At 36.1% G+C, this 24,656-nt stretch overlaps 2 protein-coding genes across 2 annotated transcripts; one reads left to right on the top strand and one right to left on the bottom strand.

Annotated features, from left to right (window-relative positions):
• Nucleotides 1-1,001: 1,001 nt before the first annotated feature.
• On the bottom strand, nucleotides 1,002-17,330 carry LOC132315637 (probable metal-nicotianamine transporter YSL6). The gene is made up of 7 exons (XM_059813979.1): nucleotides 16,694-17,330; nucleotides 9,928-10,100; nucleotides 9,422-9,519; nucleotides 5,940-6,077; nucleotides 4,994-5,183; nucleotides 3,577-3,709; nucleotides 1,002-2,204 (listed from the first exon to the last, which is right to left on the bottom strand). Exons 1-7 carry the CDS (start codon nucleotides 17,058-17,060, stop codon nucleotides 1,270-1,272), a joined length of 2,034 nt encoding a protein of 677 aa, XP_059669962.1. The 5' UTR covers nucleotides 17,061-17,330; the 3' UTR covers nucleotides 1,002-1,269.
• A 3,969-nt stretch (nucleotides 17,331-21,299) lies between these two features.
• On the top strand, nucleotides 21,300-23,993 carry LOC132267493 (protein LAZY 1-like). The gene is made up of 4 exons (XM_059768652.1): nucleotides 21,300-21,363; nucleotides 21,702-22,465; nucleotides 23,141-23,415; nucleotides 23,912-23,993. Exons 1-4 carry the CDS (start codon nucleotides 21,300-21,302, stop codon nucleotides 23,991-23,993), a joined length of 1,185 nt encoding a protein of 394 aa, XP_059624635.1.
• The last annotated feature ends 663 nt before the right edge of the window (nucleotides 23,994-24,656 follow it).

The following is a 24,656-nucleotide window of genomic DNA, read 5'->3' on the forward strand; positions in this document are numbered from 1 at the left end:
AGTATATTTTCTTTTGAAAATTAACATTTCACAGCCTAAGCCCTCCTACTCATGGATGTGGAATCTCTCTCTCTCTCTCTCTCTCTCTCTCTATATATATATATATATATAGACACACACACACACATGGGACTTCTTAGGCATCGGTACCAAGAGGCCACAGTCTCAACTATGCGGTTGATATTTCTTTCTTTAGACCTGAGAGGGACTTGGGAATCGGATTATTGCTTTCCTGTTTTAGAGAACTGAGTTTTGGGATTTTTGGTAGATTGAAATTTTTTAAAATAAAAATAAATACTCTCACCCAATCAATTTTTCACTACTTGTAATTTACCAAAAAAAAAAAAAATTCACTTGCAATGTAAAAAAAGCACTATTTTTTTTTTCAAAAAAAAAAAAAAAAAGTATAATTAACTTTTTGTGGCCACTCTCACTCCAGCAGAGCTTGACACACTATATAGATAAAATAACTATGCAAGAATTAATATTTCTTTCTCAAATGTGTGGAGTTTTTACCTGAGAAACAAAAAAGAACATTATAGTGTTTCAATGATGTTTGATGAAATTGCATTTACAGCAAGCGTTGACAAAAGCAACATTTTCTACCATCTTTTACCCAATGCTCGAGAGCTTCTGGCACAGTAAATAAAAAAATAAAAAAATTATGCAAGAGCTGAGACTGAATTTCGGAAAAAATCCGGAGGATCCGATCAGAGAAGAAGAGTCATTGACCTCTTTTGTACCATTGTCCAACCATTTTTATGAATTAGGTTTCCGGTGTTTGGTTAAGGCAAAAATGTGCAAAAAGATGGAGAACTCTGGTGTTTATGGCTAGCTATAGGGTCTTTTGCATCTACTCTTGTCATTTTAGAGGGTGTAATGAGTTGGCGTTAGAAACTACAAGAAGTAAATATGAAAATGATCACACTCATAGCTTTCCTCCATTTAAACAATCGCATGACTAGGTACTGCAAAATAGGTAATCTATTATTATTGCTAAGTTCAGCATTACTCATACCACTTATATTTCAAAACCTATATTATCATACCATAAGACTATATATCTATGTTCTCACTCATCATCAACTTTGCACGCAGTCTTCAAACCAAAAATCGTGATCTAAAATCACAATGATTATATTATAAACAATATCATTCGGAAAAAAAAAAAAAAAAAAAAAAAAAAACTATATTATAAACAACAGACATGTACAGTCCCAACGACCTCAAAAGAACAAATAAATTCAACACAATACATGGTTTATCTGCTCAGCTAGTCGACGAAGGCCTGAAGGACATGCAGATAGGTGGATTGATCCTGAAAATGGAAAGGATTGCTGATGGTACTATCCAAATCCCGTCGCCACATATTAAACCAGAAGCTACTGCCGCTGCATAATCTTCAGCATCCTTCCTACTTACTCTCTCCCAAACAAACAATATCACGGTCCCAACAAACATGTCAATTGTAAAGTAAGCTCCAATATAAAATGGTATTGCCATTGCCATTGGAATTGGAATAAATTCGGAAATGTTATTGGGAGTCACATCCCTCAAAAGATTTACAACCAGAGCTGCCACAAAGAACCCATAACATATGGCCAGGCAATGCTTCGGAAGCATAGAGAAGCCCTCAATTCCGAGAATGGCCATTTCCCTGTATATAACAGCATACGGTGCTTTGTACGTACCATCAGGGGAACCAACATCAAAAGCAGTCCAATACAACCAAAATGTGAGAGGGGCAATGACACAACCCATGGCTGTACCAATTAATTGGCTCACAAACATAGACTTGGCTGACGATAGAGTGAGATAACCTGTCTTGAAATCTTGCATGAGATCAGCTGCCGTGGATACAATGGACATCATAACCCCACAACCTGCTAACCCAGCTATGACCCCGCCGTTCCTTCCAACCAATGAAGCAATGACGAAAAGACCAATTTTTCCATAAGTTGAAGCCAAGCTCCAGTCTGTGAGTCCAGTTGCATAGGAGTTGCAGAAGGCGAGGGCAGGGGCAATAACATACGAGCAGAGGACAAAATACCACTTAAGGGGAGGGAAGATGATTGGCATTATAGCAGTGGATATTGCAGCCAGGCCCACATATCCAGAAGCTGCAAACCAGGACGGTATCTTGTCTTTTAGGAATACTTCATCTCTTCTCCTTTGTTCCATTAGTAATTTGGAACTCTCACTATCTGCAAAGCATGTCCAAGAACAATTAATTCCCAATATGGCTCAGTTTATAGCATATAAGAAGGTAAGAAATACATGTTACTAGATGCATGTTACGCTTACAAGGTTCATCAGTGATTAGAAAAACTAATAAAGCAACATAAAGGAAGAATAACACTGTTGGTGGTTTCACTGTTGATAAACAATTTTCTCAAGGATGATAGTAATTGGCACAGGGTATATCATATGATCAATAATCCCATTAATCACTACACAAATCCACTGAGTTAAAAGATTAGATGACTATAGCTTAAATTGAATTTTCGGAAAACGATATGAGATTAAAAATATCAATAACATATTATCTCGTCCTTAGGCCAATCAGATAATTATATTTCATAAAATTAGGATTGTATTAGAATAATTATTTTTTAAATTGAATTATTTTCTACAAAACATAATATTTGAGTAATTATGTCGATATCTTATTTGCTTTTTCTTTTTCTTTTTTTTTTTCTTTTTTTTTTTTGGTAATTTATATCTAAATTGCTTTTTATTTTTTGTATACAATTGTAAACGATCTATATTCATCTCCACTAAGAAATAGACACTTAATTCCACAGTGGGAGTAGACTCTTAAGATTGTAAGATGTTGCTATTCAATTACCTTATGGTGGAATTGTAAGCTAAAGCTAAACATACTTTTACTAACAATATTTTGCTTATAAATGCGATCAATTTATTAGCGAGATTCTATAATCGCCCAAAGCAAAAATTCTTTCCAGACATAATTAAGTATAGAAAATTAATTGTTTCTGATATCATTATAGAAGGCAAATGTTCCAACATATTTGATGCAATCATTCACAAGATCCTATTTTATCCTCCTTGTTTCAAGGAGTATCCATCATCAAATCTACGCAAGTAAAAACCCACAGATTATTCATACCATTTCACAATTAAAAGCTGTTAATTCTGAGATACAAACTTTAAAATCTAAAAATTAATTCTTTCAAAAAAAGTATCTTGAAGATGATTTCCAAGTCAAATGAAAAAACTTTGAAAGATCCTAGTTCCTTCTCTAAATTTCAATCATATTATAAGTCAATTAGTTTCATCATAAACAGATCACTGATTTTTTAGCCAACAAAACTTATCATCAGCATACTCCCTAATCAACGTCAGACTTTTTGATTAAGCAAAAGTAAAAAGGCCACATTGCATCTTTTATACGCGTGCTAAGTTAACATCATCTCACTGCCTGTCAGAGAAGCATACAGAGCAAACAAAGTGAAAGCAGCATAAACAAGGACAGGGCAAATAACTACAGAACATAAAAACATTATATCCAGGCTGTAAGACATTCACTGAATTTATGAGACCTTTTATTCCTACCTAAGACTTCTTTAAGATGAGGAAGATTCTTCTGTTTGCTGCTGATGTTGCGCATTTCCTTAACAGTTACAGCTAGTATCTTAATCAAATTGTAAAGGCCATCCCCAAGGATAAGGGAAATGGCTATGAAAACCTGCAAAGTTGAAGGGCAGGAAAATCAGTGATAGAGCATCAGATATTAATATAAAGAGGCAACTTTACCATAAAAGAGAAGAAGAAAGGAACAAATATAAAATGAGGAATCTCGTTTCTTTTAGCACTACAAGATCTATTAAATAATAATAATAATACAAAGCTTATTCCATAAGTCCATTCCTTAGGAAGCCCAGCTGCAACATTTTAATTTCAAGCAGAGAAGATACTTCTAAAGAAACTTCGAGGTACAAGCATTCACTGGACTTCTGATATATTTGGTGAAATATCAAGTAATGGCTTGGACTTTGTGACAAGCCACCCACCATTAAATTAGTTGTGTGAAAATGTCCCAAGTCTAATAAATTGTGGCCATCAAGATCAGGTACTTTGTCATGCTCCTCTTTCTTCTCTGAATCTATGTTACATGGACTCTTCAAAAGGAGGTGAAGTACCCGTGTGACAGATTACTCAGACATGGGTGTGGGATAAGTGTCAGACACTTTTGGTTGGACACCCTAAGAAAACATATTATTATTATTATTTTTGATAAATAAAAGAATATTATTAAAAGACGCTCAAGAGGGGAGCGAAACCCAAGGAAAACATATTATTATATTGTTACTTCAAAATCAGTGAAACATTATGTTACAAAAATACATTAATTTACTCTAGAAAATAAAATAAAAATATTAAATAAAATGAATATTTATCACTGTCCGACGCGTGGATGCATACCCATACCCGATGCACGTACCCGAGTCCATGATTGGAGGATAACATTTTGGAAAATTTTCATCTTATTTTAAAACCAAATAAAAGGGAAGTTATAGTTGAAAACAAATCACATACTTTCACAAAATAATGCGACTTTTGATGTGTTAGAAAGGTGGTCAGATCAGCACGAAACCAATAGGGGGGGGACCGGAGAGGAAGAAAACATCCCTAGCCTAAAATTAGAAGGTTAAAAATAATTAAAGCCAAAAACTAGATGATAGAATTTTTTTAAAATAAATAAATACCTTAACTGCCAAAGGGGTAAAAACGAAGAAAATGTACAATGTTGTTACTAGAGCAAGCTAGGTATGTGCCTCAAAGGAACCTCGAGCCTCCAAACCCAGGCCTCAGGTGAGATGGGACTAGCCTCATTAGTACTGACTGTACCTCCCATTTTACATTTAGGTATGAGCAAGAAGTAAGTAGCAAAAGCCTTCAATAATTATGGACCTTTCTGGAGATAAATGCAGTTAGACTTTGCCTACAGATAGAAAATGATTAACCATACCTTGTACCCATAGAGACCTTTAAAATCATTGCTACCAAGGCCAGCTGGATACCAATCCCCAGCACGTTGGGAAATGAAGGGCCAGAGAAATCCCCATGATACGATAGCTCCAAGAAGAACCGAGCAGTTGACTATGTGAGGGCAGATAAGACCGCATCCAACATATGTTGGACTGAAGTCAAAATAGAACCTGCATTATGGAGTGATGTAAGCATGAGCAATGTTTCCAATACAAGTTAACTGCGATATTAGTGCAGTTTGTGCCAGAAAAAAATATCTGGAGGCCTTATGCAAAGAACTGAAGCAAGAAATGTAGAAATGGTATTGAGCAATGAGCATAAAATAAAAATTTAAGCATATTCAACATATTATACAAATCTACCACCGGGCCATTGGCCCAGTGGTATACACACTCCTACCCAAAAGGCAGAAGGTGAGGGTTCAAGCCCCATAGTGGGCATTGTGAGGGTGTGTGAGTATTACCAAGCTTCATAAAGTGTTTAACAAGTAATATTTCCTATTTAGTAATCAGCAGCAAGGACTGAACTCTCAACACCGTCTTTACGGTCGTCAAAAGATGGAGTCTAGGCAAGAGGGCATGTAGTAAACTGCTCATTCATACACTATGCTCCAACAAAATACAGACAGTGAATTAGGGAAATCATACAGTCCACTTATACAATTCTTAATTATTATTTACCTACTCATGTATTTATTTTTTTAGGTATCCCATTACGTGTTAGCTACAGCAACAAAGTAATTAGCCCTTATTTCATACCAATAAAAGATGGAGACCATAAACCAAAGAGCAAGGCAACATAGAAATTGCTAACATAAATTTACGACACCCAATAAATCTGAAACTTCAGGGGGAGGAAGAGAGAGAAAACAAAATAATTTGACAGCTAAAATCAGTTAAAACTGAAAGGAAAAAAAAAAATCTTACGTGTTATTGAATAGAGTCAATCCAAGGGTAGGAAATTTATCAAATCCACATGAATCTCCAATACCACTAAAGAACCATTTAAAGCAGCCCCAGCATAAACTAATGCTCAAATATTTTCCAAGACATCTGACTTGTTTCCTGTAAGGGAAAAAAAAAAAAAAAACGAAAAGCAGAGAAATGTGCTTAAAGATTTTATTTTTTATTTTTTTAACTGGAGTATGATCAATCCATTCTTAAGCTAAAATAGAAACAAACAGATCATGCTAGAGCATCAATTTCATGATGCCCAACAAAATGCTCAATAAATTTCTCTGAAATTATTCAAGGTAATAACTATTCAAAGTTAATATGCTAATGGAAAGAAACAAGAACTAATACATCAAAGACACGCTTAAAATGCATATGGAACTGTGATTTCTAATGAAGTTTTAGTTCATTTAGCCATGACAGAGTGTGAGAAGGTAACCCTGTAGGTGCCACCAGCTGTTAGATTGAGTGGCATCAAGTGCTCTCCCAAAGGACAAGGCTCAAAGGTTCAAGTCCAGGCTAACGTTGATCTACTACATGGGCTGCTGGGAGTGGAAGTGATGCAGGACAAGAAAGAGAAAGGGATGAGAAGACATGAGAAGTAGAAGAGAGAAGAAGGGGATGAGAAGACAGACAGAAAGGAGTAAGAAGATCGAGAATAAGATAAGGGTGAGAAGAACGGAGGAGAGAGATGTCCAAGAACTAGCAATAGTAGTCAAATCAAAGTCTGAATAATTCTTGTTACAAAGAAGCCTTTTATAGGCAACAAACTAAAACACTAAAAATTAGGAAACCCTAAAAAAATAACAAAATAAATAAATACATAACCCTAGAAAACTTGCTCCCACGCCTACTACATGCCACATGGGACCGATCATGATCTCCATTAGCAAGACAGAAGACAAGCCTGATCTTTGACACTATTTTGCATGAAGTATCCGATGTCCCCACACATTTTTTTAGTTAGCTACATATGGTAGAGAGAAGTCATTTTCGTAGTAAAAGACTAATCTGTTGTACTGGGAATTACAAAAGTTCTATACTTCTTTTCAGGTTTGTAATAAGCTTGGAGATTTTGAATTTGCAAGAACAATGGAAGTTTATGTAGGAATTTTTTAGATGTAGAAGCTTCAGTGTTGAAACTGAATCACAAAGAAGACTATCAATGGTTTAACATCTTCCAACAGCTACAAAATGCAGCATAAACTTCTGAGTTCTCTCCTCAGTTATTGATGGAAAATTGATGACTCCAAAGAAAAGAAATTCCAAGAAAACTTTACTACGAAATCACAGCTCCAAATTGAGCCTCCACCATCTCCAAGGTAATTACAAAACTGATTAGAAAAGAGGTGGAGGAAGAAATAATTTATCAACAATAGTGAACTCTTATCTGTAGAGGCCATTTCTGGATGCTGCGGTAATGGCTCAAGCTGACAATCATGAGATCACAGTTCAATTCTAAGACCAGTCCTTTTGTGCAAAATTAAGTCAAAGTTTAGGTTTCTCTCTCCTCTTCCCTCCCAATATCTCACATGGGTGGGACCAACACTGGTTTTTAACCTTTTATAAGCTCTCACTTATTATACCAGAATTGAAAAGGATAAGAACTATTATAACTAAAATTGGCCACTTATTTTTTTTACCTGGTGACAATTTGTAGACAATAGCCACTATGGAAAGTAGACCATATATAGAATCCTGTCATCCAGCTAAAAAATAAAATAATTGACGTTTTTGGCTGCTTTGATGAAATCAACTAGTTCTAGCTTTTCAAACCCCACAAACCAATTCCATGCTCCGCTAGTGACTAGTGTGTTTAATAAGATGAGAAATACATTCCTTGTTTCCTTTCACACTTGCAGCACAGTTGAACAAGGCTTGGTGTGACATATCATCCGAAAGACCATAGCTATAAGATTACTGAGCAGAATGAAATGGACAGAAGAACACTTCTTCCTGTATATATTCTACCACAATTGCTATACCACACCACAAAGTGCTACAAGGATGTGATTCCCATATTTCATAAGAAATGAATGCCTAAGACAACATAGTACAAATATAAAAATATTTCAAATGAAAAGAGGCCCAGGCAATAAGATGAAGTCTCACCTCATAGCAGGGGTGGAGCCAAGGGGGGGCTGGGGGTGGCCATGTCCCCCCCTAATTTTTAGGAATTTTTTTTTTTAGTATAGATAAAAAAAAATAATAATATAGCATGTATGGTATAAAATCTATACTTGGCTCCCCTAAGAAAAAAAAAAAAAAAAAAAAAAAAAAAAAAAAAAATTCTTTCTTTAATTAGCATTTAACAAAAGATAATTTATATATAATCTAAAGGAAAGTGATTTAAATGACTACTATAGAATCCCGATAAAAACTGACTCATATAAAAATTTAATGTGACTATCTTAAAATTTCAACTCAAACACAGTTCTTTCCATAATGTGACTATCTTAAAATCCTTCCAACTGAATCACGATTCTTTCAATTACCTTTTTACCGATCACTTTCTTTTTTTTTTTTTCTTTTTACTTGCCAATATTCTTTGATTTAAGTTAGTCTAAATTGATTTGCATGAATTTCTTATTTTTTTTTATAATTAAAATCTAATTGTTTAATTAAATTTTTTTATAATTTTGGCATAAATCTTATTGGTGTTTGTTCAGAAAGTTTGATAAAAAGCTTGTTTAAATAACTATTTTTTTTATTTAAATAAATTAGCAAAAGTTTAGATAGATATATTTTTATATGAATCTAATAAATAGTAGAATATTTTTGCGTCCGTAATGTATTTTTTTTTCCCCAAAAGTTTTAGCCAAGTAATGTTGCTTATAATTTTGGCCCCCCCACCTCAAGATCCTGGCTCCGCCCCTGCCTCATAGATCAGCTAAAAAGGACTACAATCTTGAGAAAATGTTTGAACGTAAACACTAGCTTGACCAAAGCAAGTCTTGATCAGCTTATGTACGAGGTGAAGTCAATGATACTAGTCTAGAGACCCTTCCCTCATACGCTATGTTCTACAGCATCTCTCTCATTAAACAACATTGTCAATAGAAGTGTATCAAGTATGGTAGGGATTATTCATTTAAATTTGTATTTGATTAAGGAATTGCGTTGGATTGTTCTAAGCTGAGAATTCTGCAGAAATTGATTAAATTCAGAAGTCCTTCAGATTATGGTTTTCTAAGAGTTCTTCTTTCACAGCGCATACATCACGTTATAATAAGTAGAACTACTAATTAATTCCACAGGGGGCTTAAGATGACAAAATAGTGGATGATAAAAATCAAGTCTCTCATGAAATCGAAATGTGCTATTCGAAACTTAATATAGACACCTTTCCTTCAAGCTTTGCACTAACATGACTTAAAAATAAAATACATCTATTCTTCTTGATTTTTTTTTTAGTCAACAAAACACATATAACACTCCAAGTATCCGTTACTTACCCTGCAAGTTCAGCTCCTGCATTTGTGTGAAAGCTGTTGATCAACATTGCTGTGGCTGTTCCGCTGGGGTATGTAAGCTTATAATCCATGACCATAACCTGAAATTGTAATAAACAGAGATGAAATAGAAGATAAGTGAAAACAAAAATGACAATCACTGTTGTCAGTAGACCTGTTAACTGGATACCACTATCTTATTGAAAAACACATATTTACTGATGTTTTCTTGATAAGTTAATTCCAATAGTAGATAAGTGAAAACAGAAATGACAATCACTGTTGTCAGTAGACCTGTTAATTGGATACCACTATCTTATTCGAGAAGGATTATATTTGCTTATGTCTTATTGATAAGTTAATTGAAATAGAAGATATGTGAAAACAGAAATGACAATCACTGAAGTCAGTAGACCTGCTAATTGGATACCACTATCTTATTCAAGAAGACTAAGCGTACACAATATTAACAAAGACGACACTGAAGTAATATGAACATCAAGATGTACCTTGCAAAGAGGAACAAGACTAAAAAGTCCAAGAAAGCTGACAATAAATAAGAAACCAGTCATCCACAACAACCCTGGGTTCTTTACGTCTTCTGCCCGGTTCCCAGGGTAATCCACACCAATCAGTTTGTATGTTCTGTCGTCCATTGCAACCAAATATGTCCCGAATCCCCCTGTCAACAATTAAATATGAAGGATTGAAGATATAGTACAAGCACAAGATGGTTAAAACATACGATGAATATTCAATCTTACAAACAAAGAAATGCAACTGATACTTGTAAAATGAAAAACGGCTTATGAAATGTGATAAAGTATACTGGCAAACAAAATCTGCAACTTGAAAATGAGATAAAATAGTTCTACTAGTAATAATTTTATTGAATTTCAACCGTTCTTCTAAGGGGGAAGACCTCCATACATGCCTCTTAGAGGGCATAACTCCTAATGCCCAGCCCAATTACAAAAGCACACTTCCTTTCACTGCATATTGATGACCGAACCAACATAATAAACAAACTCTTGGTCTACTCCAATCTTTATATAACCTTTAAAACCATTTTTACTAAAACTAGCTTTTCATCATTAATACATCATCAGCCTTTAATAGTCCTTTGACTTAGGAAAACCTTGGCCACAACTTGAGAAAGGATTTCAGTCAAAAGTCCTCACAAAAGGATTTGTGCAAATACCTGTGACTACCAATTAACCAACCATTCTCATATCAGTAATCTAATAGTTGATAGTCTATGCTAACAACAATTGTCATTCTTGGACTTCTAAAAAGATAATTCAAAACTTAAGATGTGATGTTAATGCAAAGTGTGGTTTGCTGGCTTATTATGGAACCACGGAGCTTTAAAGGGAAAATGGCATGACTCACACACACACACACATATATATATATATATATATATATATGAGTCATGCCATTTTCCCTTTATATATATATATGAGTCATGCCATTTTCCCTTTATTGACATATTGTACTACTAATGAGCATCTTTTAAAGCTTCCAACCTGCAACTAGGTGTCATAATAAATGTGATAAACAGCAGATTTCCACAGCACAAACTGGCCTAAGGTTTTTATACAGTCATTCATGTGCAAATAATTGGCCCATCCATATTCTGTATAAACTTCCCTTACCTAAAATACTCCAAACATAATAATTACTCTTCCAAAAACAACCATTCATTAGTCATTTCTACACAATGGCAAAGACGGGAACAAACAAAGCTAACAAATGCAAAGACAAAATTAAACAAAGTAGGTAAATGTATTACGCAACCAATACAAGTATGGGTCCCAAAACACCCGTGTTGATATCAGCAGAGCAGTGGTCTCTTAGCTATTCGAGGAAGCCATCCAGGCTTTGATTCTGTTTGTTATGATCTCTAGGACGTTGGTTTTTATGGAGCTTCAGCTGTTTAGCTTGTATTCCCTCTCTTCTTCTAGATTAGAAATGGAGTTGGGCTGGGTTTTCAGAGATCAAATAAGGTTTGTTCTCTTATAGCTTGGATATACTTAGGCTCTATATGGCGCTGCTTGGGCCTTGTTCTTGAATGGTTGGTCCAGAAGGTTGGGCTTTCAGGGTTTAATCGCTGGCTAAAACCTTTAAAATAATAAAACAAAAACAACAGCTGCTGGGCTGTTTCGATTGGTGAGAAATTAAAATAAATGCAAATTCATGACTCACTGCAAATTATGATATATGTCAGCATGCAATGAACCTTTGGCTTTTGGTTTGATCCCTTGCCTCTTTTTGTACATTTTCCTTTTATCAAGTAGTAAACAGACTTGCTTTAAATGCTATGGAGAAAAATTCAAAGCAATATATTGTGCGAGTATGCAAGGGTTAAAACTAATCTATTTGCAACAGCAAAACACTTCTCAAGTCGACGTAACAAAGAATCATCCCAATTAATTGAATATGGTTCTATAAATCCTTTCTTGCCATTTTCCTCTAACTAATATCACAACTTTAATAAACCACAAGATTATATCTTTCCTTACTATCTTAATCCGAATTAATTTTGATCATACTCTTCCCTAACATTATCCTCAATGTTGACCATGTAACTTTTTCCCATTGGCAAATGCTTGAATTGTTCCACGTACGTAAGCATTTCCAATTTTTATCCTTTCTTATCTCACCAAACATCCATCTAAAGATCACATGTTTCGAGTATGCTCATTTCGTATATTATATATAACATCATCCCTCTAGAAATGTTTTTTCCTTGTGACTTTACATAACACAGAGGGAGAGAGACGGGGTTGATTATCATTTTTTTACCTAGAAAAACCATCATACATAAACAAAGTTCCATTCATATATCAAATTTAAATCTATGTGTTAGGGAAGAAATCCGCGCGGCCCGGTACGACACCATTTTCCTGCAAAGAAGAGAGTAGAAGATCGATGAATCTTAACGACACCGGTGTGGTGCCTGTCAAGAACTCTCCGACGATCAAGTCAGTCACGGAGGTTTAAAAGAAAGGTAAGGATTTAATATTCGTTTTTCATCATACCTGATTGACTGGTAGAGTCTCATTCTTACAGCCGCTCTCCCTCAGTTCGTTTGTGAGATCAGAGGAGATTCGTTCGTTGCCAAATTTGTTGGGGAGATGATCTACCCCTTTGAACTTGAAATTGTGTCGAGATTATCTTTACCCAGTTGAACCACGTCATCTTATCTCTTATTTAAATTCTCCTTATCAATTCCCCCCCATTCCCAAGCTTGCTCGTCTGGCTTTGGCAATGTAAAAACTTTTTTTTTTTTTTACCCTCGGGCATTGTTCCCGAGGTGAACAGTGCCCGCGGGTAATGTTCCCGAGTGAACAGTAATAAATTTTTAATTTTTTTACCCTCGGGCATTATTCCCAAGGTGAACATGTGCCCGGGGGTACTATTCCAGAGTGAACAATACCCCCCACTGTTCCCGAGTGAACAGTAATAAATTTTTAATTTTTTTACCCTCGGGCATTATTCCCGAGGTGAACAGTGCCCCGGGGGTACTATTCCAGAGTGAAAAGTACCCCCCCGACGCGGGGGGGGACTATTCCTGAGGGTGAACAGTGTCACCTCGGGTACTGTTCCCGAGGTGAACAGTATTTTTTTTTCCCTATTCCAAGGTGAACAGTATATCGGGGTACTCTTCCCAATGGTGGAATTAATACAGATACCAAATCAAGATTCTGTTTTGGAAGGACATGGGTTCAAACCCATGGTCAATAACTCTTAGTGATGTAAAGCTAGATTTTTCTTTTGAAAATCATACTATTTGTAGATTTTATGGGTTTTAGTCAGCTCATCCCTTTGGCAAGGGAATAATTTTTACGAGCTTCACTTAGCTCATCCCTTCAATAAGGGAATTAGTTTTTACGAGCTTCACTCAGCTCGTCCCTTTAGTAAGAGAATTAATTTTTACGAGCTTCACTAAGCTCATCTCTTTAGTAAGGGAATTAGGTTTTACGAGCTTCACTTAGCTCATCCCTTTAGTAAAGGAACTGTTTTCACGAGCTTTACTCGCCTAATCCCTTTAGTAAAAGAGCTTGGTTTTTTGTTAGCTTTCTGTAAAGCATTACCACATAGGTAGGTAACTGAAAACATAATATCTTATTGCGTAAAAAATTAGGGTCATCCATCTCATTGGTGATGGTGACTTTATTGGAAAACAAAATAACATGTGAGGGAGCTATTCTCCATTTAAAATGATTAACTGACATGCCCCCAGTCTTTATTTTGAATAACTTGATAAGGCTAATTCCAGCTGTGAGGCAATTTTTATCATGCTAGCCTTCTGAGCCTAGTTGGATTCATCATCCCAAGTCTACTTATCTAGAGATGATACTGATTTCCCCAATTAATTGTTGCCCCAGGAGGCGTTTATTAGGGCTTGTCCCTTTATTGGCAACGAACTTTTGTAAGTGACCCCTTTGAATCAGATTCTCAATCTAATTCTTAAGGTCAAAACACATCCGTAGTGTGCCCATGATCCCGATGGAACCTGCAATACTTATCTCGAGATCTTTTCGCTGGATCAGACTCCATCCTCTTTGGCCATTTCAAAGACGCATCGTCTTGGATCTGTAAGAAAATATGGTCAATTGACATATTCAGAGGAGTGTAGTCGGTATACTTATCTGAGTCCTTCTCACGATATGTCCTATCGCTTTGGCTGAAGAATGATTTCTTATATTTGGTTTCCTTTTCATCCCTGGCGCTAAGGGCTGACCTCTTCTTATCCTCTCCTTCCTTTTCCTTCCGTGCATTCATGGTGTCTTCAGCGTTCATGTGCTTCTGCGCTCTGATCAACAACTCTGCCATGCTGGTGGGAGGTTCTTTTGATAAGGAGACAAGAATCTAGAGGTTTGGAGTCCTCCTATAAAAGCGGTCAAAGCCACCTTGTCGTCCACCTCTTCTACCTGCAACACCTCTATGTTGAATCGGGCGATGTTTTTCCGGATCGACTCTCCCTTTTGTTGCTTCACATTCAGCAGGTAGGTGGCCGGCCTCCTATGCCTCTGACTTGCAATGAAGTGGCTCATAAACTGCTTACTCAGTTCTTCGAAGGTGTTGATGGTTCCTGGCTTCAGCTTATTGAACCAAACTCTTGCTGATCCCTTAAGTGTCGTGGGAAAAGCTCGGCACATGATTTCATCTGGCACGACGTGTAAATGCATAAGAGCTTGAAAGGTCTCCAGGTGATCGAGGGGATCTTTGGTCCTATCGAAGCTTTCAAACGAGGGCATCCTGAACTTGCTAGGCAGGGGGCATTTCATAACGGCAGGGTTGAACGGCAAGTTGGTCCTCTGCACTAAGTCATCTATGCGGCAGGACCTTTCCCTTTCATAGCCTACATTACATATTCCATTTTCGCCTTGAGATCTTCGATTTGCAGGTTGAAATAGGTAACTTTCTCTGTCTTCTCCTCAACACAGAAGGTTGTGCCTATTTGAGGCTGGGGATTTTGCGGAGGCGGAGGAGGAGGTTCTTTATGTCGGTTCCCAACTTGGCTTTATTCTGCCTCGAACTCGTGAGGAGGATCGTTATCTCGGTCCTCCCCGTTTTGTCCCCCATCATTCAGATTGGGAGGATATGGGTCAGACAATTCTTGTTTGGGTGGTGGTCCCGCTGGGATAAGATGTTGCAGGATCGCTACATTTTGCTAGATCAACTGGTCCATACCCTGATTCAGAGTTTAGACCTGTAGTTCCAACGCTACAAGCCATTCCTGGTTGTTCAGGACATCTGGGTGTTCACCCAACCCTTCTATTCTCTTTGACTAGATCCTTACAACGATATTTCTTCTCCAGTTACCATACCGGACCGCAAATGCATATACCCAACCGAGTAATTTATTGATTTAAGGGAATTGTCGTTTCCCAAAGACGGCACCAACTGTCGGGGAAGAAATCCGCACGGCCCGGTACGACACCGTTTTCATGCAAAGAAGAGAGTAGAAGATCAATGAATCTTGACGACGCCGGTGTGGCGCCTGCCAAGAGCTCTTCGACGATCAAGTCAGTCACCGGAGGGCTAAAAGAAAGGTAGGAATTTAATAATCATTTTTCGTCATACCTAATTGACTGGAAGGGTCTCATTCTTATAACCGCTCTCCCTCAGTTCGTTTGCGAGATCAGAGGAGATTTGTTCGTTGCCAGATTTGTTGGGGAGATGATTTACCCCTTTGAACTTGTAATTGTGCCAAGGTTATCTTTACTCGGTTGAACCACGTCATCTTATCTTTTGTTTAAATTCTCTTTATCAATATATATATCTAATTATAGAATACAAAGGGAGAGAGCATTATCGTTACGTCAGCGGCCATACCAGTTTTATCTGGTAATCCTCCGATACAGCAACACCATTTAAGAGGTTACCATGGTAACCTTTCTTTTCGAAAAAATAATTCCAACCATTGTATATTTTTGGGATTACTTTTGGGTAACCATGGTAGGACTAATAAGAAAGAAGAAACATGAACAAAATCAACACTATCATGTCAATATAATGAGATTTTTTTTATCAAAAACAAGCTTTTAGAGATGTTAAAAGAAACAAGAAGCATGTCTTTAAGTCGCAAAAATGAGAATCTTGAGATGAAAAATAGGGGTACTAAAAACGAAACATCAATAATTTTGAACATGTTAGGTGAAAAAAAAAAAAAAAAAAAAAGAAAAAAAAAAAAAGAGATAACCAAAACTAAGGTATTGTTCGATAACCCAATTTAGTATTAAAGTGTTTATTCTAACATAATATGGATACCACTTAAAAGAATAAATGTCAATTAAAATGGGTTAAATTTTTAAGTGTGAGATATTCACTTATCACTAACCATTTAAAAAAAAAGGTATCAAAGATTTTTACGTAAAATTTCAGCATTTAAAATTTTCAGTACTTAATTTTTAGTTTTAAGCACAGAACTTTGGGTGAGGTAATATATATATATATATATATATATATATATATGGACAAAGTCTGTAAACTGGCCAATACTGGTCACATATCAGACTTGAAAAATGGTCGCGATACGATGAAGCATGATATATACTTAAAAACTTAACTATAATATAAGACAATGGTTATAGTTTTTTTTTTTTTTAAAAAAAAAAAATTTGAGAAATTATGTGATGGACAAGGCAAGGATGATGATGAAGTTTAATGCAACCATGTTTTACAAATGTCACGATATGAACCTAAAAACAAGGCAAAACAAAGAGCTAAAACAGAAATGAGAAAGGAAAAAAGAGATTGTACCACTAAATGCGATGCCGTAGCAAGCAACCACGCAGGTCTGAATGACAGTGTTTTCTTGTTTGGTAAACGGTTGAATTGAAAACCCTAATTTTGATAAGAAGCCGGTCCATGACTTGACAAAGAAGAATCCGAGCAAACCAGCGGCGACATTTAGGGTTGGAATGATCCCCGCCGTGAGATTGAGCTTGTTGGTGATGATACAAAATAGTGTCCCCAGCAATGCACTCACCACCAAGCCTCTGATCGTAATCTGATCTTTCCAATCTGGGATTTCTTCCAAATGTTCAGATTCAACGTCCCTGGTTTTCTCAATTTCAGGTAGCAAGGGCTCTGATATTCCCACAGATGTGGTATTTTCGGTCCCCATTGTATCCTTTAGCTCCCAAATTTTTAGGAAGAATGTTGTTTTATGGCTTTTTCAGAGAGAAATGCATACAAATATCATCATACGATTTGAAGGGTTTGTTTGCTATGGATATCCGGAAGGTGCTGAAAATGACGTTGAATAGCCCGTTGGTGTTGTGGAAGGAGGTCGGACTGTTCCATGGAAACTAGGACTAAGCCACGTCGTCTGTTGTTATTATTATTTTTTATTTTATTTTTCTTTTTTAGTTGAAAAATGATTAACATAATAAAAGTTTCAACACGCATCCCTAGAGTAACGGGCGAACATTTGTTCATTTATTAAAAACTTAAACTATTTGGTAGTACTACATATTCACCCATCCCTTGTTGCCTTCCTAGTCGGGCACTTGGCATAGTATCAGATTAATCAGATTAAGGATTGGTCTGACTCATACCACTTATGAACGGTTATTCATTTACTCAAAAGCTTAAGCTATTTAGTAATACTATATATCTGATCACTTTTTTATCCAGATCCGATATGAAACAAATGACCCTTGTTATACCTAGCTATCTTCGTTACCTTCCAAAATCGTTTATTAAATAAGTTGAGGGGCTCATGTTTGAATTCCATGTGCATTGAGAACCTTTCGGTTAAAACTCTCTTTTCGTTTTAAACATAATACATTGAACGTATGCATAAATAACTTGAACAATTTACCTTCTATATCCCATAATATTTCTAGGCAAATTAATTCTTATTTAGAAATTAAATAGAGCTAACACTTGATAATAGGTTCTTGATTTAAGTATTTTAATTGGGAATTTGAAGTATGGCAATCATCAACCTCTCATATTACATAATTAATTAACTTACACAAGTAAATTCTCATTTTGAGTGCTAAATACCTTATTTTGATTTTTTTATTTATTTATTTAAAAGAGGTGACACTTGATAGTAGGTTTTGGGCCCTAAACTTCCGATATCTCGACTGCATTATCCAAACAAGTCACATTTTTTTTTTTTTATTGATGCATGCTTGCGAAATAACCTTGTGTGTTTGTTTTCTTTTAAATGAAGTGCCATCTGTACACGAGGACCTTCAAAAGTGGCAATTGGCGCGTTTTTTAGTATCTCGTTATTTTCCTAAAAGAAGGTCCTTCAACAGCCACTTTTGCCCTGCAGGCCCCCTGTCTTACGTGATTTGATAAAATAAAGGGACGCTTGTTACACCAATTGCAATAATGGAGATTACTACATGTTTATTTTTATTTTTAAACAAAAAAATGAATGGAATAAACGGTCCATTCCGTTCCTGCATACCAAACACATTAGGCTATTTATACAGTTAAAATCAATAAAATCTTTTTCCAACTATTTGAAACCGACTACAAAAATCTTTTACATACACATGTCCGTGTTATATCATCAATGACATGGACAATGTTTTATCCTAATCAGCAAAACACAACACGTGATGGAAATGACCATTTAACTGCCAAATCTTGTTTAGTTAAACAAAATATTCCATGTACATATATATCAAGCTGATGTCGACTAAATTTCAACACCAATCCAAAGTTTACTGAGTACTGTTGCTTGAATGATACATTTTTAACAACTCTCAACCATATTAAATAAGTCTGATCCAAAAGCTACCTACAACCAAGATGTTCAAGCTGTCTGATTTTCCTTCAAAATCTTTGGTAAATTTACATAACCACCCAAAATACGAGTACTGTACTTTACCTCTTCAAAATTTCTATTGCTTCACATGTCTCATGAATTATGGTATATTAGTTGTCTATTCTATAAATTGCCAAACATATTAGTAAAAAAATGTAATCAGATCAAAGGACAGCTGCATAGCTTTCTGTCACTAAAATTGTAATAGTTTTCTTCATAGTACAATTCATCTGTGGGGTATACTGAGTTGTTTTGGGCCGACAACGTAATCTCCTTGACGTGGAATCCTCGATGGGAAGACACTTCCATGACAATTGGTGATGCGAGCTTTCAATCAGCACTAAATGTCATGATCATCCCAGTTCCGAGTGTCCATGCTTAACAGATCACTGCATTTCAGAGAAAGAAACTTCAATCTTACAGAGTAATATAGATGTGAAGAGTGAAAATGCTTGGTTCTGTCATGAGTGTCATATTTAGCAAAATTTCAATTCTAATCATCAACTCAACTAACAAAGTTTTTTTTCCCCACAAAAGTTCAACTGGAATCATAACTCACACAAATCATAAACACAGATGCAGAAGGAACAAATTATTCTTCTATTTAGTACCAATAGCAGATTGGGGCTAATGGATTGTCATTTTGCATATAATGCATAGCACTCTCATATAAAATTTCATTTCTTTTCTTTTCTTTTCTTTTTTGTTAGGCAAGCGAGTTCAAATTTATAATACAGTGATCAGAAATAGAGTTTTATTTTTTAATTGGCTTAGCAATTCTATCAAGTTATCAACCATAACTCTCCAAAGCAATCAATATCCTAATTACCAGCATATCATGGAAAAAGTACTGTAATAGTCAAATCCAAGATAACAAACATACCAGAAATATGAGAGATCTTTCATTCAAGAACACTAAAACAATGAGTGAGAACATTACAGATTTATTAGGGTTTGAAAAGTGGTCATTTACCCAAAGTTCTGAAAAATATGAAGTTCCAAAAAAATGCAGGACAAATGTTACACAAACAGTTTAATGGTTCCCAAAGCCAATGACCCGCGGCAATTTTAAAACATTGATTTATGAGTTTTGTGTCATGGTGATACTGGCGAACAAGATAAGCATTTTATCAAAAAGTATGACCTACTTAAACTTGGAAGATTCATCTACTCCAATTAGTGATCCTAATGGAGAAATATCTTCAGAATTTATTTTTGCACCTGGCCGACAGCATTTAAAACATGAACACACACGCACTTTTTTTTAAAGCCCTAACAGTAATGGTGGGCTTCTCCTCCTCACCAAATACCTGGTGGAATAATACATCATAATAGATAACATGCTCCTCGATATTACATGCAGAAAGAACATACGTAAAAAGATCTGATTGTGCACTCCAATGACGCGAAAAACCTTATGATTATTATTATTATTATTTTACACATTTAATCAGTGTTGATCTATGGCCAACCGTGTTACATTTATGTATCATGCAACCAACTCCAAACACGCACACGCATTTGCAAACCAGATGATCACCAACTTGTGTATTAAACCACTCCTCAACTTGCCTACATGATTTAATCTTGAGAAAGAACAGCAAACTGAATATTTTGTACCTTTCTTTATGTTCCTATCTGCTCACCTCTATCTCAGACCCTTCTAGCACTAGCTGGCTTCCTAGTCATAACAATTGTGATGACAAAATCCATTCATTTCCTCTTGCATGGGCCCAAATCTCTGCTTTTTAAATTCCATTTCCCCATCCTATTTCAATCTGTCTCTCCTTTGATAATCAAAGCAATCTACTGTAACCTCTTTACAGAAACTTCAAGATGAAGGTGAGTCCATTTTCTTCTAAATATAGAATTCAGACAAACAGATCTTTTAACTTCATCTGTTGCCTGTAATTGTTGCAGTTACTAAATTGGATGCATTGTAAATCAAGGCAAACTAGCATCAAGCCAATCAAAGATTTCACAACTGGTATTCCCACACTTCCCATTTTCTACTTAAATATATCCCAAATTGATTGTAATTTCTTTTTCAATAGCACCAATTACATGAAAACAACAGCCCCTTGAATTTCTAAGACCACAGTTAGAGACTAGAATCTATTGCATGTACTGGGTTTTTTTAGTGATCGACTACATATGAATTTTCTAAAAAGAAGAACTGATTTAAGTCCTGAACTCTGCTGAAAATGGTACCAATAGATGGCCACTATACATAATGTGTCGTCGAAGTGTTATGAAATTTGTTTCAAATTCTAGTCTAGTCAAGTTTATAGTTTATAGTTTAGAGTTGTGTTTTATTAGGTAATTTCTTGTTATCCAAGTCTTGAGCTTGAAGGAATTGTAATCCTTGTCCAACAGGGTATTGGGTTTTGGACTCTATAAATAGTCTATAAATAGTTACCTAGGTTGTGAGTTGATACTTACGAGAATGAGAGACATGTAGCCCTAATAATTCTATAGTGGAGGGTGGTAGCCCTAATTCTATAGTGGAGGGTGGTAGCTTCATGAGGGAGTTGATGGGTAGAGGTAGTTACGGGTTTGGTAGAGTGAACACCAATGGCGAGAGGGAGTCTTGTGGAGTACACGGAGAAGAACTCTAGGGCAAGAGTTTGTGTACATGGTCTGGTGTTGATAATTCTCTAATGTTGTAATATCTCTACATAATCATAATGAATCTCTTCTCATCCGTGGACATAGACCAAGTTTGGCCGAACCACGTTATATCTTGTGCTTTGTTGTGTGATTTGCTTTATTGCTTTCTTTGGATCTCCATGATCATTCACAAGAAGTTACTATTATATAAGCATACAATTACTACCATGTTCATAATTTCATAGTTATTCCCTGGAGGAGTGCAGCCATTTGATTGGTCTCTGTCCCCCATCTGGTACAAAGAAAAAAGATGATATTGAGCACTTATGACTATGCTTTATAACTCCTTTTACTTTCTGGTTTCAGGGAAATCCTATGCTTGTTCTCCAGTGCAGCCATTGCTTGATGACAAACAATATCACCCAAAGCCAAGCTACAACTATGCAGACTCGAGGCAGACTCAAGAGGAATGTCAAAACTCTTCTAGTGAACAAAAAATCAAGAGAGTGGAAGAGGGCTATGAAGAAGAATCATCTATTATGAACTCCAGCTTCTTCATGGGCTTTCTCACAATTGGAACTCTTGGTTCAGAACCAATCACTATGGAGCCCTCCACACCAACATTCACCATGCCTCCCGTGCCCTTTGAGAATATAACTAAAGAAACAGAGGTCGTAAAGAATGAATTGAAGCTTATCGGTGACGAGCTGGAGAAGTTCCTTGAGGCTGAAGAAATGGAGTATGATAGATCATTAGAGAGAACCAATCCTGTGAGCACCATAATACTCAGTGGCAAGCAAATTGAAGGTGTGAACACCGAGTGTGGAGATACAACTATATATCCACTTCAGGAATACCTTTTTGGCTCTTCAATTGAACTACCTGAATCAAGTATGGAGGAGACAAAGAAAGTCAAGACGACACTTGGGCAGCTCTTTCAGATGAATAACACAGCATACGAGCATTCCACGGAGAAATGTGATAAAGGAGATAACCAAGCCAAGGGGAAATATGGCATGCATTTCATGAAGAAAATGCTGAAAAAGCTCCATTCCTCTCCAAAGAGCTCTGGAGCTATTGCTGTTAATGAAGGTGTTGATTCTGTTTCAATCAAGAGGAAACTTACCCAGGTTGACCACTTGCATTAATTATTTTTTCTAAAAATGGCCTATCAAATAGCTGATCCCTATCGAAATTGTGATTTTTCTAATAATGGCCTATCACCTATTGAAACGGTGATATTGAGTGGTCTGTGTGGCCGCACTGGCTCCTTCAAGCCAATGCTTCTGAGTGTTTTCCCTCTCTTTTTTTCATTTATTTTTTATTTTTGACATGAAAAAGAAAATGGCAGGTCCCTAAATGCCTACAGTCTAATTATTCATCAAATTGAGATGAACTACAGTCTAATTGAGTTAAACCTTCAATGAATTCCTAAGAATACACTCACTGCCAGGACATGAAGAAAGTTTGACGTGATTGATCAAATCAGATGGTGCAAACTGTCTGAATCTGTTGCCTCTTGACCAAAATAATCTCCCAACTGGGAAATCACTGGACATTTCCCACTTTGCGCATCCTAAAGGGTATCCTAGTTAGGATGGTCAGGAAGGTAGAATATGAGAATGGTACAAAAATATCCACATAACCTAGCACATAAAATCCCTTCTACTAGATCTCATCGTAAAAATCACTCATTTTGGTAGTTATTTCTTTGAATGGTTTGTACTTCCATATATTGACCATGAACTCGTATAAGTTGTAACAATATTACTGTCAATCTAAATTTCCTTGTCATTGGCATGCAGGTCCGAAGGATGTTCTCAAATAAGATCCATCCCGAAGGGCCAACAGCTGAGAAAAAGTCCAGTAAATCATACAACCATGATATCAACAACACCTTCTATGGTGGGGGCTATGATACTAAAGAACTGGCACTCCACGACAAAGGCAACAGAGAGTTTCTTAACAGAGCTATAACAGAGAAGAGAATCACCAAATTGAACCTGACCCATAGCAGTATCAGAAGCAGAGGTTCAAATCAAAATAGGGAGCAATGGATCAACACAGATGCAGACTGTAAGTACATATGCATAATATATGACCACCACTATAACAGTCTTCAGAATCAGACCTAATACGCATCACAGTACCTCCATAGTCCAATGTCTAGAACATGGAATAAATGACCTACAACTTGTAGTATTAACTACCCTTTTCATGTGTAGTAGTCGTCATCTTCATCTTTCCTTTCCCTTGGTTCCATTTAAATGAGGTCTGCCACGTGAATCCTCTTTTTTTCATTCTTCTTATTACAAGCTATTTCTCCTTTTATTTTCTCACCTGATGTAGTTTTGGTCAGTCTCTTTACATAGTACCTTCCATTGAAATGATCATGTTAGGTTCCATAATAATCCTACATTGGAATGAATACACAGCAATTTATGTGCTACAAATGCAACAAACTTCTTAACACGGTCTTCTGAAACACAGATCAATGGGTTACGATTATTGTAATTGGTCATACAAATGAGATTTCTAACGTTCATCTGACACTTATTCTATTGTTTGCATTGTAGTTTTGGTGTTAGAACTGTAGAGGCAGAAGCAGCCGACAAAAATGGTGATCGGTTGTCATCCTTTCTGAGTAAGAAATATTAGTGTGATGTTTGATAAGATGTGTGACTATTTATCTAGTTGTGTCATATGTGTGATGAAAGTGAGGGTGAACTCAAGTGAATAGTGTATAATACAAAAGGCATCCCCCTTATCTCCTTCATTGTGATATTCAAGTTGTGTGGTTTACATTATAAAAGTTGAAGTACTCATCCTAATTCTATTGTTAAAAGTGACCGTTAAATTGCTAAGAATCATAATGTCAACTGCATTAAACCATTAAAAATGGTTAAACAGGACAAACATATGAAAGGAAAAAGACCATTAAAATCAGGAAAATGTCATCAAGATTTTATATTATGATTAGTGAGGTGCTTTAAAAAAAAAAATTTCTCCACTATTTCAACTTCTTAATCTGAAAAAAAAAATACAACAATATTTTATACATGAAACAAAAGAAAGAAAGATAACAAATAAATATGGTAAAGAACCTAACCTCCAACCTTGGGCGCGCTTCAGGTGGAGCTGAAACCTACTCATGCACGTTGTTGAGTGTTTCACTTTGATCAAAGGTTGGTTCCAGATCGATAGACTTGAAGCCATTGATGCCTATGGAGAGACACAAGGCCCCGCATGAGGTATAACTAAAATGCACTACCTTATATCCCATTTTCCTTCCTGTTCACAAATTAAAATTGAAAGAGTGTT

Source organism: Cornus florida, unplaced genomic scaffold, assembly GCF_030987335.1.
Source record: "Cornus florida cultivar Cherokee Brave unplaced genomic scaffold, ASM3098733v1 CherokeeBrave_3.0.0_Hap2_Chr07, whole genome shotgun sequence".
NCBI lineage: Eukaryota > Viridiplantae > Streptophyta > Magnoliopsida > Cornales > Cornaceae > Cornus > Cornus florida.

Coding starts and splice junctions, on each gene's coding strand:
- LOC132315637 (XM_059813979.1), bottom strand. CDS start 17,060: ATGGGGACCGAAAATACCACATCTGTGGGAATATCAGAGCCCTTGCTA. Junction 10,101..16,693: donor CTACGGCATCGCATTTAGTG/GTACAATCTCTT, acceptor AATTGTTGACAG/GGGGATTCGGGACATATTTG. Junction 3,710..4,993: donor AAGGTCTCTATGGGTACAAG/GTATGGTTAATC, acceptor TCAACTTTGCAG/GTTTTCATAGCCATTTCCCT.
- LOC132267493 (XM_059768652.1), top strand. CDS start 21,300: ATGGCGAGAGGGAGTCTTGTGGAGTACACGGAGAAGAACTCTAGGGCA. Junction 21,364..21,701: donor GGCAAGAGTTTGTGTACATG/GTCTGGTGTTGA, acceptor TTCTGGTTTCAG/GGAAATCCTATGCTTGTTCT. Junction 22,466..23,140: donor TCAAGAGGAAACTTACCCAG/GTTGACCACTTG, acceptor ATTGGCATGCAG/GTCCGAAGGATGTTCTCAAA.